This window comes from Tenrec ecaudatus, chromosome 9, assembly GCF_050624435.1.
Source record: "Tenrec ecaudatus isolate mTenEca1 chromosome 9, mTenEca1.hap1, whole genome shotgun sequence".
Taxonomy (NCBI): Eukaryota; Metazoa; Chordata; class Mammalia; order Afrosoricida; family Tenrecidae; genus Tenrec; species Tenrec ecaudatus.
In genome coordinates this window covers 102,995,244-103,010,255 of record NC_134538.1, presented here as the reverse complement: position 1 = coordinate 103,010,255, position 15,012 = coordinate 102,995,244, and the positions used below count along the sequence as shown (strand labels likewise).

The following is a 15,012-nucleotide window of genomic DNA, read 5'->3' as shown; positions in this document are numbered from 1 at the left end:
ATTTGGTTATCTCCAACTTTTGTTGAGGATGGGAATTTTCTAATTATAGCAGATTTTTAAGGTGACACAATTCAATCTGCATCACATGATCTGGCACTGTGTCGGTTTATAAATTTCAAACCTGTCAGGCAACTGCTTCAAGTTGACCTAACCCATTCTTCACTGACTCAAAGAGGGACCTCTAGTCCCAAGGCTGGTCAGGAGTCACCAGGTCCTCAGGCTCTGGCATCCTCTGAGAGAGCAAGTGCACTCCCTATCTAGTAAGCAACAAGACGAGGGCCTCAGCTGCTGGATCTAGCAATCATTCCAAATTCTGGGCTAACATAAGAAACTTTCTGTACTGAATTCAGTCCACAGCTCCTGCACAGAGCAGAGCATTCAGGTGGTCCTTACCCCTGGATTTAAAACCTTGTGCTGTCAGTTAGTAGCTGAGAGACATTGGTCAAGATATTTAACCTGCATTTCTTTTTCCTTGTTTGAAATACAAGGAATAGAATATTATCTTAAAGTACCATGAGCCATTAAAGTTATGGGAAGGATTTAATGAGACCATGTCTGGCATTTCTAATAGCTCATATTTATTGAAACCCTACTAACAAAAGACCATCTTAGTGTGGAGAGAATTATGCGCTCTTCTCTCATTTGAAAACCACCCATTAATGGACCAGCGTCTGAGCTGGGAGAATTGACTAAGGATGGTGGAGGGGGATGACGGGAGATAAGGAAGAACTTTTAATCGGCTTTCTTGCATGCTATTCTGAGTATATAGACCTTTCTTCACCTTGTAAAACAGACTACAGCATGGTGGCACAAGTCTTTCCAGGGAGCCAGAGTCCGTATTAAAATTAGCTTAAGGACTGTTCTGTCCCCAAAGCGAGCATCCCCGCGGAGGCCAGTGCACGAGAATGAGGAGCCGGGGCCACTGGAGCCGAGGCGACCGAACCAGCGTGCTGGGGGTGTGTCTGGGACCCAGGAGAAGCCAACTTCAGACAAATACAATTAAGTGTGTCTTAACTTTCCTTCTAAAGTTATTTGAGGGGACTGTGGTTTTGCCTTAATCAAAACCCCCTTAACAGCCGGGAATCTAAAAATAAACAACATTATTTTATGAGGTTACCCCAGCAGATGAAAGCAGGTTCCATTTAGGCTCTTCTTTAGAGTCAATTAATGCATTTGCTGAAAACAAACCCTTTTGCAAGGTCCGGCTGTCCTCAGCAGCTGCCAAAGAAGCGCGCGCAGCCCTGCTCTGTGCTCCTGGCTCCGTGCTCCAGGCTCCGTGCTCCAGGCTCCATGCTCCGTGCTCCAGGTTCTGTGCTCCAGGTTCCGTGCTCCGGGCCCCGGGGAGCACGTTAACAGCTGGAGGAGATGTGCAGGCGCAGTGAGTTGTAAGTAAACAATTGGTTCATTTTGTCATACTTCTGAAGCTTGATATTTCATCTCAGACATGACTTTTTAAAAAAACCTAACTTGAGCAGGGAGCAGGAAATGGAAATGTTTTTAGTTACATATGACAGCCCTGGCTCAAAGTTACCAATTCACTGAAATTAATTTTAAAGACCTGTATTAGCTTTAAGAGATTTACGGCCTCTAAAATAACTGATCAATAAATAAGGATGGGCTTCTCCGGCTCTAGAGTCATGGACTTAATAACAGCACTTGTAAAGTAGGAAAATAATGGAGATGACTTAGGGTGGGAAAAATCATTCCTCATAAGCCATACATCCATTCATTCATCTGTTTTTCCCATACCTACGTATCCACCAGAAAACAAAACAAGCAAGGATCGAAGGCAAACTCTACCTTTATGAAACCCAGACAAGACTGTCAGTAAAAGGCTGCCCTGACTGAGGGAGGCGACAATGGTTTCACTTTCAGCAGTGACCACGTGTGGGCTTTGCAGCACTGAAGAAGAGTGGGTCATTCCCAAGAGAGAAAAACAAAAGCGACAGCCCGTTTGTGGGAAGAGCCTTTGTGGAAGGAACATCTCATTGCCCTGACCAGGGAACATGCCTTTTAGAAGTCTGGAAAAATCCACATCCTCAAAGTATCGGATTACCCTGAACTGAAAGAGATTTTGCTCAGTGGCAAGGATACAAATGATCCCCACCAGCATGGCTTCTGTGGCGAACGGACTGAGAACTTTGAGGGGAAGTTTGCCTCGCAGGGCTGTAAAGGGGGCCACAGGAGATCATGGACCAGCACCAGCGGAGCCTCCCCGCCCTCCACCTACCTGAAGGCTTCCAAGGTGACTTGCTGGTTACCTCGTCCAAGCAGCCTCCAAAGAGTTTCAAGCACAATTTGTTCCTGTTTTGCTTCCCCGCTCGGAGTTATGTGCTGCTAAGCATTTCCAGAAGACTGTCAAAATGTAAGCATCCTGAGGTTTACAGAGGCCACGCCATTAAATAACATCTAAGCACAAAATTGTAAACACTGTTTTCCAGCAACGGTACATATTTTAGTTAAGTAAAAACTGAAGCTTGAAATGCAATAAGCATTTAAACGACTCCTTTCTGTGCCAGAGTTCGTATGTTCCCCTGCGCGACCCTGGCTGCTGGGATTAAGGCGACCCCAGGGAGCTCCGCAAATGGTTGTGGGTTATGAGGTGCAGCATGAGCTTGGCGACAGCGTGCCACCCAGCCTCAAGAAACCCAGCCACGACTGGAACCCAAGAATCAGCGTGTTCACTTTGTGGTCGGCTTCACATTTTTTCCCCTCCTTGGAAAGGAAAAAAAAAACCCTACTAAAGTCAGGCCATATCCCCCTCCCCCTCCCCCCACACACATCACAAGGTGAACCAAGGGCCCGGGGGCGGTGCTGGTCCCTGTGAGTGGGCCCGCAGGCTGGCGGGGGTCACCCGTCCTTGGTGTGAAGGAGGGAAACAGCTGGCTGCAGAATCGGCAGCCTCACCACTGATGAAGTGGTGTGCTGTCACTTCAGGAAGAAAAACCCAGAACAAATTTTGCATGGTTTTCACCATGCGGTGACTGCAGTCCTATTCAGGGATGTCACAGGCCTGCCACCCACGGCGCAGAACTCAGATGGAAATTAGACCTCCTTCCAACTGTCTCAAGTCCCTGCCTAGCCCTGAGCAGAGCCAGCCAAGGATCTTAAAGCCACACAGATGTGCGGCCCTTCCTCCACTGGCTTCCGAGACTTGCTCTGAAATACTGAAAAGAATCATTCCCGGGTAGGGGCACAGAGACCGTACGCCAAGGCACGCTCCCATCAAATCAACAGTTCTTACAGCAGCAGCCAGGGCGCCGCACTGGGTGTGAGGTGTGGGTCAACTTTTTGTTTTTTACTATGGAAAATGAATCTTCTATAAAGTTCCCAGCCCAGGTAGGAAAGGAATGCAGAGACACACCCTCAGTGGTGAGTTCTCCCCTTCCCCACAGGACCGAAGCTGCAATGATCTGATATTGTAACACCAGTCAGTTTTAAAGACAGATTTGTGACTCGGGATCTTGAGGGAAATCGGTTGGTTTGTAGCTAGTGGCTGCTGTCACTTGTCAGAATCCAATCGAAACCAGGGAGGTTGGGTCACTTCACACCTGAGTGGGCCCAATGGGGCTTCCAGGTTGGTTTTGGCAAACATTCCTGAAAGAAGTCAGGCAAGTGGTAAACTAATTCTGCTGAAGAGAACAAACGTTTTACTCACTTAAACAAGAAACAAAGTAACAAAAACCCAAACCCAGAGATGTGTGGATGACCCTGCCTCTGCCCAATCCCAGGCGATGACTTTCAGGGTCGCCCTGTCTACAGTAGCAGACTCTTTCTCTCCTTGACCGTGGTCTACTAGGGAGGGAGCTTTGATGTTCATCCCTATTGACTAGCAACAAGTGTGGTCAGTAGCATCTTCGGGAGTGTAACTGCAGTCTAAGCAGAGTCCTTAATTCTGTTCGAGATGAACTAATTTTCCCGAATAGTCACAATGCTGGCCGAACATTCGCTTATGCCAGGGTACAAATGGCGTATGGTTTTAGTATGAGCACGGGAGAAGGGAAGAAAATATGTACAATGCCCACTTCATACCTGTTTCCATACCTTCCTCTCCCTGAAGCTTTCTGGTACTGCAGGTTAACAGTGGTTTTCCTCCCCGTCTCTCTGAACATGCTATACTGAAAAGGAGGGCATGCCTTTCCTTGGAAGATCATGAGCCGGTATATCCAGGCCAGTGTGAGTAAGACCCACTTAAACAAAACAAACCAAACCAAAAAGCAGGGCTTCCAATCACGAGAATTAGTATAGTCGTTCGCCACGTGGCACAGACGACAGCAAACTGAAAGACTTTAAAAATAGTTTATTTCTACTTTCACAAACACATATACCTCTGAGCATTCTGCAAGGCACCACAAATTAAATAAAAGCTCACATTAAAATATAGTTGCGTCTTACATGATTTAAGGTAGCAAATGGGTGCTAGGAGGGAGGGAGGATTAGGGAAGCCAAGAGCCATCGGGCGCATGTGTCTCGTCTCCAGTAACTACTGACGTAGGTCATAATCAACATCTGTCCATCATACAGATAGTGACCCAACTTTCACAAACACCTCCACGAGGGCCCATCCCCGGTTTCTGTGTCGATAGGATAAAATGCCCAACACGTGTTTCTGAAGCTCCACGGCTTTCCCCTAGTAGCCGGTGACAGAATGTGATTCCTAAACATCTTCAATGTGGTTTTCATTACACACCCCCCACCAAAAAACAAAACATGTTTCACATAAAAGCTTCATAATGTAATCCAGAGACTGAATTTGTGTATGTTTAACATTTGAAGCCAGGCTGTTTTTTTCATTTCTCCTAGTGTTTTCTACTTTTATAAAGTGGCGCCCAGCTTACTACCCGTTTAAACCTGACCGGATCCTTGCCTCTGAGCCCCGTCACTGCCTTGCAGGAGCCTCTGTGGGACGCTCACCCCACCCCAAGGACAGGAGCCCCTTTCTGTGCCCTACTCCCTCCTCTCCTCAAATGATGCCGTGTGGATGAAACCCGATGCAGGTCAGATCCAAGGCTGAGGCTCAGAGAATAATGCTTAACGATTTCACAATGATCCGGTGAAGAAAAACACACAGACAACGAACGATTCCACTTTATAAAAAGCCTCGGCTGGCATTTCCACAGGGGCTGGAAGGGAAAAGGATGAGATGTTGCTTCCATGCGTGGTGAGTCTTTTTCCCACTCTTGTCACAACGCTACGGCTGCATCCTGGGGCTGCTCCTACTATGGGCTTCCGCTGGCCGCTTTTGAGGTAGACACCGAGGGCTTGTAGAGAGGTAGATAAAGTCCAAATTTGTTTTCTATCCCTGCAAACGTCGCCACTGCCAATCTGTAGCCCCCGACGTGGTCTGGATTGGGAGCAGGCAGTGTGATCCTTGATTTAGGCGCTGGCTCCGTTCGCATGGGTTTTCTAAAGGAAGCAGGCATTTAGTAAAACGGTTCCATATATATATATATATATATATATATATATATATATATATATATATATATATATATATATACATACACACACACACACACACACACATATACATATATATAAATCCAACTTTCCAAAAACTGTTAAAGCACGACTCAATTTTAAACACATGCATGTTTTTCTCTGAAATGTACTTGCTAACACAATTCCACTATTTTCCCAAGTCTCTTCTATATTTTCATATGGACTAGCTGGATGTGCTGTCTCCATTAGAGTGGAGTATCAGTAGCCGCAGAAATCCAGATTTAGCAAGATACTTACACTCCTCCAAAATCAATGTAAAACCACTGCTGTAACAATTCGTAAGTCAGCAAAGTTACACCAAACTGGGGCGAAGATCGAAATACCCGGGCTTTGGGAGGAAAAGGGAGAGATAACAAGTACAATTAGAACCCTAATATAAATTGGACCCCAAATGGTTAGTTAAGAACGGATTATTTCCGTACCAGCAGCTCCTTTCCACAACGCTTTGGGGCCTTCCTCCCGCAGGATCTTCCTGAAGCAGTCTATAACGCCTCGGTAAGTGGTCTGGCCAGCCCGGGCAGCCACCTGCAATCTTGTCTTGATAACATCAGCAGGGGTCACTAAAGATGCCGCCGGCATACCTGCAGCAAAGACACAGTCTCATCTCAGTCCGCGCGCATTCTCACTATATAAAATAACTGTGCTGTGAACTGCTGGGCGTGGAAAAAAAAAGTTAAGAGTCAAATGAAACAAAATGGCTATTTCTCTGTCCCTCCTGGAGGAACAGCCGGCGGTGTTTTGCCTGCAGGGACACCCTTACACATATTACACACGAACTATACACTCACACACATTCAGTAACCCTTTCCCCAACCACCTGCCCTTCCTTCGCAGTGCCTATGTCTTCTCAAGAGTCTTCAGAAACTCTGATTCAGTGCCATTCCTGCAGAGGGAGTCCTGGCAGCGCACACCCACCGAGCATCTCCGAAGGTGATCGGCTCTCCAAAATCAAGCACCAACCCCTGCAACCTCATGGCTCCCCTATGTGTGGTTTCTGAGGCGCTGACCCGTGGTTAGCCGAGCAACACCGGCCCAGCATCGCCGAGGCTGTCTGCATGGGGCTGGATCAGCTCAATGACACTTACCCACAAAAACATTGCTGCAAGGAGTTGCGAATAAATGGAGAAGTCCAGCCCCCATTTCCTGTTGAAATCAGAAACTCGCTAAGTTATCAGGGCCAATGTTTCTGAGGTGATGCTGATTGGGTGTTTCCTCCTCCTGCCTTTCTGAAGCTGCCGGCGGTCAAGGAAAGAACCGAACCTTCTCTCCCACACGGCACCCACCAAAAGAACACAACCCAAACTCTGCCTCTCAGTGGCAACAAACAGATGCTGCTATGGCTAAGCCAACTGTGTGTATGTGTGACTGTGTGTGTGTGTGTGGTACAGGTAAGAAAGAGGCAGGAGAAGCCTCCCGCAGATAATACTTTAGGATTCCTCCTTCCAAAGACTACCATCCTTTTACAAAGAATAGTTGACAGAAAGCTTAAACTTCATATCGGTTAATAATCAATGAAATAGGGGTCGGCCCCATTACCAACTAAGTAGACAGCATCACCCTCCCCCCCACCCCCGAGAAGAGCATTGAAGCTACAGCTCAAGGAGAGGGACTTGTCTGATCAGAGCACACGGGAGCCAAGAGGGGGGAAAGGGAAAAAAGAGTGAAGCACATCCTGGCTCACGGAGCACTGATGACAATGTTCCTGCTGAAAGCAGCCTCACCACAGGACACAGCATTCCTCATTGACCTATAATAGCACCACAGGGCAGGGGTGGGGGGGGAGGGGAACAGGACACTAGGGTGGGAATTGTGCCTGCCCTGAGCTCACTATGCTTAAGCAAGCCTCTGGGAGCAAGCAGAGCAATGAAGTCCCCAGGGATAGATGTGGGGCCAGGGCACGGAACTGGAAAACACGCATGAAGGCCAAGAAATAGACCCTGAACTACTTATAGGGTTTTTTGTGTGTGTTGTTGTAGCTAGTGTTTTCCTTTCTATTGTTGCTTTGTTGTACTCAGTCTTGTGATGGTACATAGCATGTCTACCTGGAAGGGATAGGTGGGATAAACAAGCTGGAAGAGAGAACAACAGGATAACAGTTGGGGTTAATAGGCGAAGGGGAGAGGGAGGAGGGGAGGGTGTTAACAAACCCAGGGACAAGGGAACAACAAGTGATCCAAAATCAATGGCAAGGAGGGTGTAAGAGGTCTGGCAGGGCTGGATCAAAGGCAGTGTAACCGAGAGGAATTCCTAGAGCCCAAATGAAGGCTGAACATAAGAGTGGGACAAGAGGAAAGTACAAAGAAAGAGAGGAAAGAACCAAGAGGCAAAGGGTAGTCAGAGATCTAACTACAGGCATACGCAGATGTAAATATATTTATATACGACGAGGGGAAAATAGATCTATGTACATATATTTATAGGTTTAGTATTAAGGAAACAGATGGACAGTGGGCCCCTGCTCAAGTACTCCCTCAACACAAGAACACTTTGTTCTAACAATTCAGCAGTCTGAAATGCTCGCCTTCCTGGTAAGATCGTTGAAGACAATGGGTGCACATGCAAATGTGGTGAAGAAAGCTGATGGTGCCGGCTGTCAAAAGATATAGAATCTGGGGTCCTAAAGGCTGGAAGATAAACAAGGGGCCATCTAACTGAGAAACAACAAAGCCCAAATGGAAGAAGCACACCAGCCTGTGAGATTACAAGGCGTCAAAGGGATCAGGTATCAAGCATCAAAGACCAAATATATATATCAGAGCATTATGAATGAGGGGAAGTGCAGAGTGGGGACCCAGGGCCCATCTGTGGGAAATTGGACATCCCCTTGCAGAAGAGCTGTGGGGAGGAGACAAGCCAGTCAGGGTGCAGTGGAGCAGTGATGAAACATACAATTTTCCTCTAGTTCTTGAATGCTTCCCCCCACCACCCCCCATATCATGATCTCAATTCTACCTGACAAATCCTACTGTACTGGAGGATGTACACTGGCACAGATAGGAACTGGAAACACAGGGAATCCAGGACAGATGAACCCCTCGGGACCAGTGGTGAGAGTGGTGATACTGGGACGGTGGAGGGAAGGTGAGGGAGAAAGGAGAAACCGATTACAAGTATCTACATCTAACCTCCTCCCAGCGGAGAAGTGAGTGAAGGGAGATGTTGGATGGTGTAAGATATGACAAAATAATAATAATTTACAAATTATCAAGGGGTCATGGGGGAGGGGGAGCAGGGAGGGAAAAGATGAGGAGCTGATACCAAGGGCTCAAGTAGAATGCAAATGTTTTGAGAATGATGATGGCATCAAATGTACAAATGTGCTTGACACAATGGATGGGTGTATGGATTGTGATAAGATGATTTTTTAAAAAAAATCAATGAAAAAGAAACAAAAGCATAAAGAAAATCCTCCCCTCCCCCAACTACAACAGGAAATTCTTCGACAGTCATTTAATCCAAAATGGGTAGTCCATGTTTAAATTTTTAAAAGTGAGACTGTGCTCAGAAGACACTGTCTCCCATGGTTTTATTATTTTTCCATTATGAACCTGTTCCAAACCAAATTGGTCAAATGCAGATGCATAAATATCCTTTGCTTTTTTTAAGGCTTAATAATTCTGTAAGAATTTCTTTCCAAACCAACATGGTCTGGCTAGCAACTACATCTCATCCTTCTAACAGACAGCATTAAAGTTCCAGGGTCTCTCTCTCTCTCTCTCTCTCTCTCTCTCTCTCTCTCTCTCTCTGTGTGTGTGTGTGTGTGTGTGTGTGTGTGAAAGAGAGAGAGAGAGAGACGCACACATTTGCAAACTCCATGCTAGCAAATTATATTACAAAAGTAGAATCCTTGTCTCCTCCACTTTTACAGAGCTCATTAAACTAAGTTAATCATAAGTAACAGTTTTTATAAAATGCCCGTGGAAAGCTCACTTTCTACCCAACACTTCACGGAGGAAGTCATGCTGAATTTCCTATTAGCTTGGAGGGATAATTTCAAAGTGGAGCCAGGAATTTATGCTCCGACATAATGGAAGGAAACATGAAAAATACTTAGAAACCCACTATGCTCACACCACCAATATGGTTTTACTTCCTAGTTTAGAGAGAGTTCATCAGCAAGGCTGTCTGTTTCAGACAGCCAATACAATCCTCCTTACAGGAGTGGGCAGGCATGTCGGGAGGGCAGCTGTGAAAGAAGTACAAGGAATAAAATGGAGTAGACACGTTTCCTTTCGTTTGAGTGGTTTCCGTAAACATTTCCTTTTGGTGAAGAGAGAGAAGACAAAATACAGGGAGGAGTCGAGGAGCGGATTAAGGTACTGATTAGATTAGCAGAACAAAAATGCGAGAAAGAAGGTCAGGTTATCTGGCAAAAGCAATCAGTGTTCAGGGGGATGCTGGCAAGATCAGCAACATGAATAGAACTCTCACCGTCTCCATTCCCAGATCCCGTCTATCCTCACGTGGCAAGTGCTCAGGTCTAGGAGGCCCCAGGTGTATACCTGAGGAGATTTGGGTGTGGGGTTTGCTAAATTGAGCTGGGGACCAGCATTGATTAGGCAGCTCCAGAGCAAAAGACGGAAAAGCAGCAAATAACTGGAAAGAGCACTTAGGTTCTAGAGCAGGGTTTGCCTGGGGATGGACTTCTGCCTCCAACGCCAATCAAGGGGTCTGGGCTTTCTCTCTTTCTAAAGACAGCAGTGAGTTCCTGGTAGGTACAAATGGTAAATGCACTCAACTGATAGCTGACAGTCTGGAGGTTCCACCCATACGAGCCTCAGAAGAAAGACTTGGTGATCCATTTCCAAAAACTTGGCTAGTGGACACCTTATGGGTTAACCTGGAACTGAAGCCAGCAAGTCGATTGGCCTATACAGTAAACACCAACACCTGTAAGGAATAGGCTCCTGTAAATAATCAACTCTGGAGAAGCCCAAACACAATCAACATTTAACCATAAGGCAAGGGAGGGTCGGAAAACTGACTGGAGGAGGTTGGGCAGGTGGAGTGGGAAGGGCGAGAGTTTCTGTACACCGGGGGCGTGGCAACCAATGTCGCCAGGGAATCTATGTACGGGTCGTTGGATGGGAATATGGCGTTCCAGGTAGATATTCTCAAACCATCAAAACAGTGTCATCTTTTCTCCCACAGAAGCACGGTTCTAGTTTGATATACATGGAGTTACCATGAGTGAGAGTTGTGAAATTGTTCGACAAACTTTTTGAAGCCCTCTAGGAATTTGAATAATTCTTAAATTAACCTTGATTCCAAAAACATACAAATGTGAGGGGGGGTCTTTAAAAAGTTCATGGAAAAATCCCGTTATCTCTCAATTCCATTTCTCCATGTGATTTTTGAAGCTTCCTCAGACCATACCTACCTACCTATCCATCTACTTACCTACTCACTGTCAGTGCCAACTCACAGCCAGGCCACAGAACAAAGCAGCCCCTTTAGGTTTCCAGGTTATGGGAGCAGACAGCTTTTCTTTTTCTTTCTCTGCTGGGTTTGAACTGCTGCCCCAGTAGTTAGAAGCTCAATACCTAACCAACCACGCTACCAGAGTGCCTTAAATATAGATATTTGCAAAATTACATACAGCATTTACCCAAAGATCCTATTTCTGTATAGTGGCCTCAGTTACCCTGGCCAAGTTCTGCATGCATCAAACACATTTGATGGTACTTTTCCCATCCCCACCTCTGGTAACCACCAATGCATGCTGGTCTCTGCCTACATATGGGGCCCACACAGTGTCCTCCAGGTTGGTCCACATTGGAACTGCTCTCTCTTTGTGGCATGCAGAAACCACATTTGTTCATTAATCATGCATTGATGGAAACCTCGGATGCTTCCATCTGGCGTTGCTGTGGTGAACAGGCCGCAATAAACAAAAGTGTGCAATCGAGTTCTGTGGGGTTTCTGGTTCTGTTTTGCTTTCACAGATAACAGAGCGCTTCCCAAGCCCAGTGCAGCGACATTGCAAAGATGCGCAGAGTCTACCTGCTGGAGGGTTAGCACTGAGAAGGGAATGGCGCATTGAGTGAAGGCACCGTGGAATGTCAAGCCCGCGGGGAGATGTGCTTGGGGTGTAGTGGAGAGGGAGACAGGTTTCCCGAGGGTTTTAATGGCTGTTCTGGAAGAGCCTGTCAAGCCTTTCCTGTCAGGCATCTCTCTGTGGACTCAGAGCTCTAGCCTTTCAGCTGCCAGCCCAGGGTATTACATGTGTACACCACGTGGGACTGCACTAACTGAACCCAAGACACTCTACTCCCTGCCTCCATTTCTGCCTCGCCTTCTTAGCTCTGGGTGTGTCTGTGTTCTCTTAATCAACCTGTCCAAGGACGCTCGTCTTCGGGTTGAGGTTCCTTGACTATACCCCCAGCATGACAACATTCCACTTAACTGCAGCAGTGAGACTCCTAGTTCCAAACAATGCCCCAGTCTGAGATTCCAGCTACATGTGATTGGGGGTCTTGGGGGTCGGGGTAGGGGACAATGCAACCTACTCTAGCTCCTCATTCTGGAGGCAGGATCACTTCTGTCTCTCTTGGGCAGAATGCAGGACGTACCTACTTTCATTTTTTTTTTTCCTCCTGAATCTGTGGTTATGTGTTCAGAGTCCAACTGCTCAGTAGGGCTGTCTTGGCTATAGTCATTACAGAAGTCGACAGTGGCATTTCTTTGGTAACAGTACTGGGTAAGTGGATTTGGAAGGCTAAGCACAAATGGTTCAGCTCCCCGGGGACCTTCATCTCTGGTACAAGTGCACGTGACCTTACACCCTGTCCTTACACTTGCCCAATCCAGGGAGGTGCCCTTTCTTTATAACCGAGTTCTGATCTGTTAGCTTAGAAAGGAGGGATGTCCTGAGCTTGACATCAGAGCAGAAGTGGGAGGGGCAGGACCGCCCTCCTGCATTTAGTGCAGTTCTTTAATGAAAGTTGATGGTTTGTTTTAAAAGCTTCCCCTCCATGCCAGGCCATCTACTGTCCACTCGGAGGTGGAGAACCTCTAGCTCGGCTTTGACATTAGCAACTGCTTCTCCTGTCAGGATTTGGGCCCAGGGTTCTTCCCTCAGTCTAGTTTCAGAGCCAGTGATTCCATGTCCTGGCCGTCAGGAACTCCTTAGTCACAGTTCTGCTCTGTGGAGGTGCGGGCAGGCGCATGAACATATTGTCGCTCTATTACCCTGATCCAATCCATTAATTTTGTTTTTTTGTTTAAGGCTCTAAGAAAATCTTAAACATTAAGAAAATCTTAAACATTATATCCAATTTAAAAAGTTGTGCCAATAGTGTTTCTAATATCTTTGTAAAAGTACCATTGTCGGCATATATAGATACTATTTCTCTATCTGTGCATTGGACAGCTTCTAAACTATCCCTGAACAACAACACAGTCTCAGTTAACTAATTCAAGGGAAAAACCTCCACTAGAGTTTGACTTGCTCCCATATCGTATCACTCCGACAGTAAAAATCATCTGGTATGATAGATCATTCTCTTAAAATGTTAGAAATGTTAGCTATTCTTTATTTGATACTGCCAATAAATCATATTGAAGTGTCTTACATTATGTAAAAAGCAGCATGTGAATTACAGAGAATTATAATTTAGCTTCTTAATTTCAGGGTCCCTGTTTCAGCCCGAACCAAGTGACATGCTGAGGCATTTAGGAAAATGAACATAAATTCAGATATAATTTCATCTAGATCAAGTCTCTGAAATAACAGAGATGTTTTCAAGTATTTAAAGATGCTTGCAGATTGTAAAAAACATACAAATTGTAATCGTACAAAGAAATAAACCTAAGATTCCTTAGGTTACGAAATGCCAACAATTACTTCTATTAAGTGATGCACATTACTAAAAAGAGTCTAACTTCAAGTCTAATCAAGTTCTTGGGAAGAAAAAAACATCAGATTGGCTTAAAGAACAAAGGAAATTACTATCAAAACATAAAAGCATGATCATATTTACTTATCACACATTAACCCAATTTATAAATTTGTGATAGGACATCAGTGTGGTAAACTGGAGGGACAGTGACAGAGGAAGGTCCTAGACGAGACGGACCGACACCATGGCTACAAGGGCGGGCTCCGGCAGGGGAGCAACACTCGTGAGGATGGCACGGGCCTGGGAAGGGTTTCGTTCCGTTGTGCACATAATGTTGCTATGGATCAGAACCAACTCTATGGTGCCTAACAACAACAACAAATATACACATATATGCATACATATATACACATATACATATCCCACACACAATGGAACTTCTACAAGTTTGTGAGAAAATCACATTATCTTTTAATTCCGTTTTTCCACAACTTTTTGAAGGCCCCAGGGATATGTAAATGACAGAAAACGCAGTGAGTCAAAGGCGAAGTTGAGATTGAAGCTGAGGGTTCTGGTCCTGACATCATGATTTCCTGACGTGGGCCCAGTGGTTTCAAAGCCACCCATGTAAGCAGGATCCCTGAGCAATGAAGAAAGAACTGCCCCATATCCTGAGAACATCGCCTTTGCAGAAAAGCAATTACAGGGGGATTGAAGAACTGCCTGGCTTCCTGCCTCTGTGGGTCCCCTGACCACAGCCCAGACACATGAACCTACAGAGCAGTCAGCAGTTCGTGTTCTCTCCACTGTCTGCGGGGAGAGCTCTAAGACTCTGCCCTTGGGGGACATTAGCCAAAGAATGTCTGGACGCCGTCACCCATGACTGGGAGGGGCGCCTGATGGAGTGGTGGGTACAGGTTGGGTCGCTAAACAAAAGGGTCAGCACATTGAAGCCCCCAGCTGCTCCAAGGGAGAAAGATGAGGCTTTCTACTCCTGTGATGAGCTACCATCTTGGAAAACCGCCGTGGGCACGTCTACCCTGTTTCTAGGGCTGCTGCTTTGATTTCGAATGCACTTGACGGTAGTGAGTGAGTGATCTTGTGATTGGCTTGGGGCTTGCCACTCCTTAGAACACTAAGCCAGATTATGCCGCCTCTCTGCCACCTTCCACCCCTGAGCTCTCTGGACAGGGAAGACTATTCAAGATCCCAGTTTCTATTCAAGATCCCGTGTTTCTTTTAGGGAGTTGAATTGGGATACAAAATTCAATCTTCATAGCTATTTTTTTCCTAGTGTTATTTTCACTATGTGTGATCCAGTTAGCCCACGCATATACATAGCTCCTGTATGACCTTATACGGAACCCAAAGCAAACTTACTGCCATTGAATTGATTCCAACTCACTGTGACCCTCATGGGGCAGAGTAGAACTGCCCTCTGGGTTTCTGCGATGGTGACTCTTTAGAGGAATAGAAAACCTTCTCTTCCTCCTGCAGAGAACCTGCTGCTTTCAAACTTGACCTTGAGATTATTAGCAGCCCAACAAGTCAGCTCCTATTCCACTCGGGGTCCCCACGTTATGCAGTGAGAAGGAAGCCCAATCACTGCCCTCACGTAGATTCAGACTCAAACTGACCTTACAGAGCAGAGGACTGCCCCACTGGGCTG

General features: G+C 46.1%; 1 protein-coding gene across 1 annotated transcript in view; it reads right to left on the bottom strand.

The window, feature by feature from the left end:
- Positions 1-4,283: 4,283 nt before the first annotated feature.
- The window catches only part of SLC25A13 (solute carrier family 25 member 13), a 199,801-nt gene continuing 189,072 nt past the window's right edge, over positions 4,284-15,012 (bottom strand). The window contains exons 16-18 of the mRNA XM_075558386.1: positions 5,925-6,083; positions 5,740-5,830; positions 4,284-5,406 (exon numbers count right to left, since the gene is read on the bottom strand). Of these exons, the coding sequence (XP_075414501.1) occupies positions 5,220-5,406; positions 5,740-5,830; positions 5,925-6,083 (437 nt within the window). The 3' untranslated portion in view covers positions 4,284-5,219. The remainder of the gene's footprint in view (positions 5,407-5,739; positions 5,831-5,924; positions 6,084-15,012) is intronic.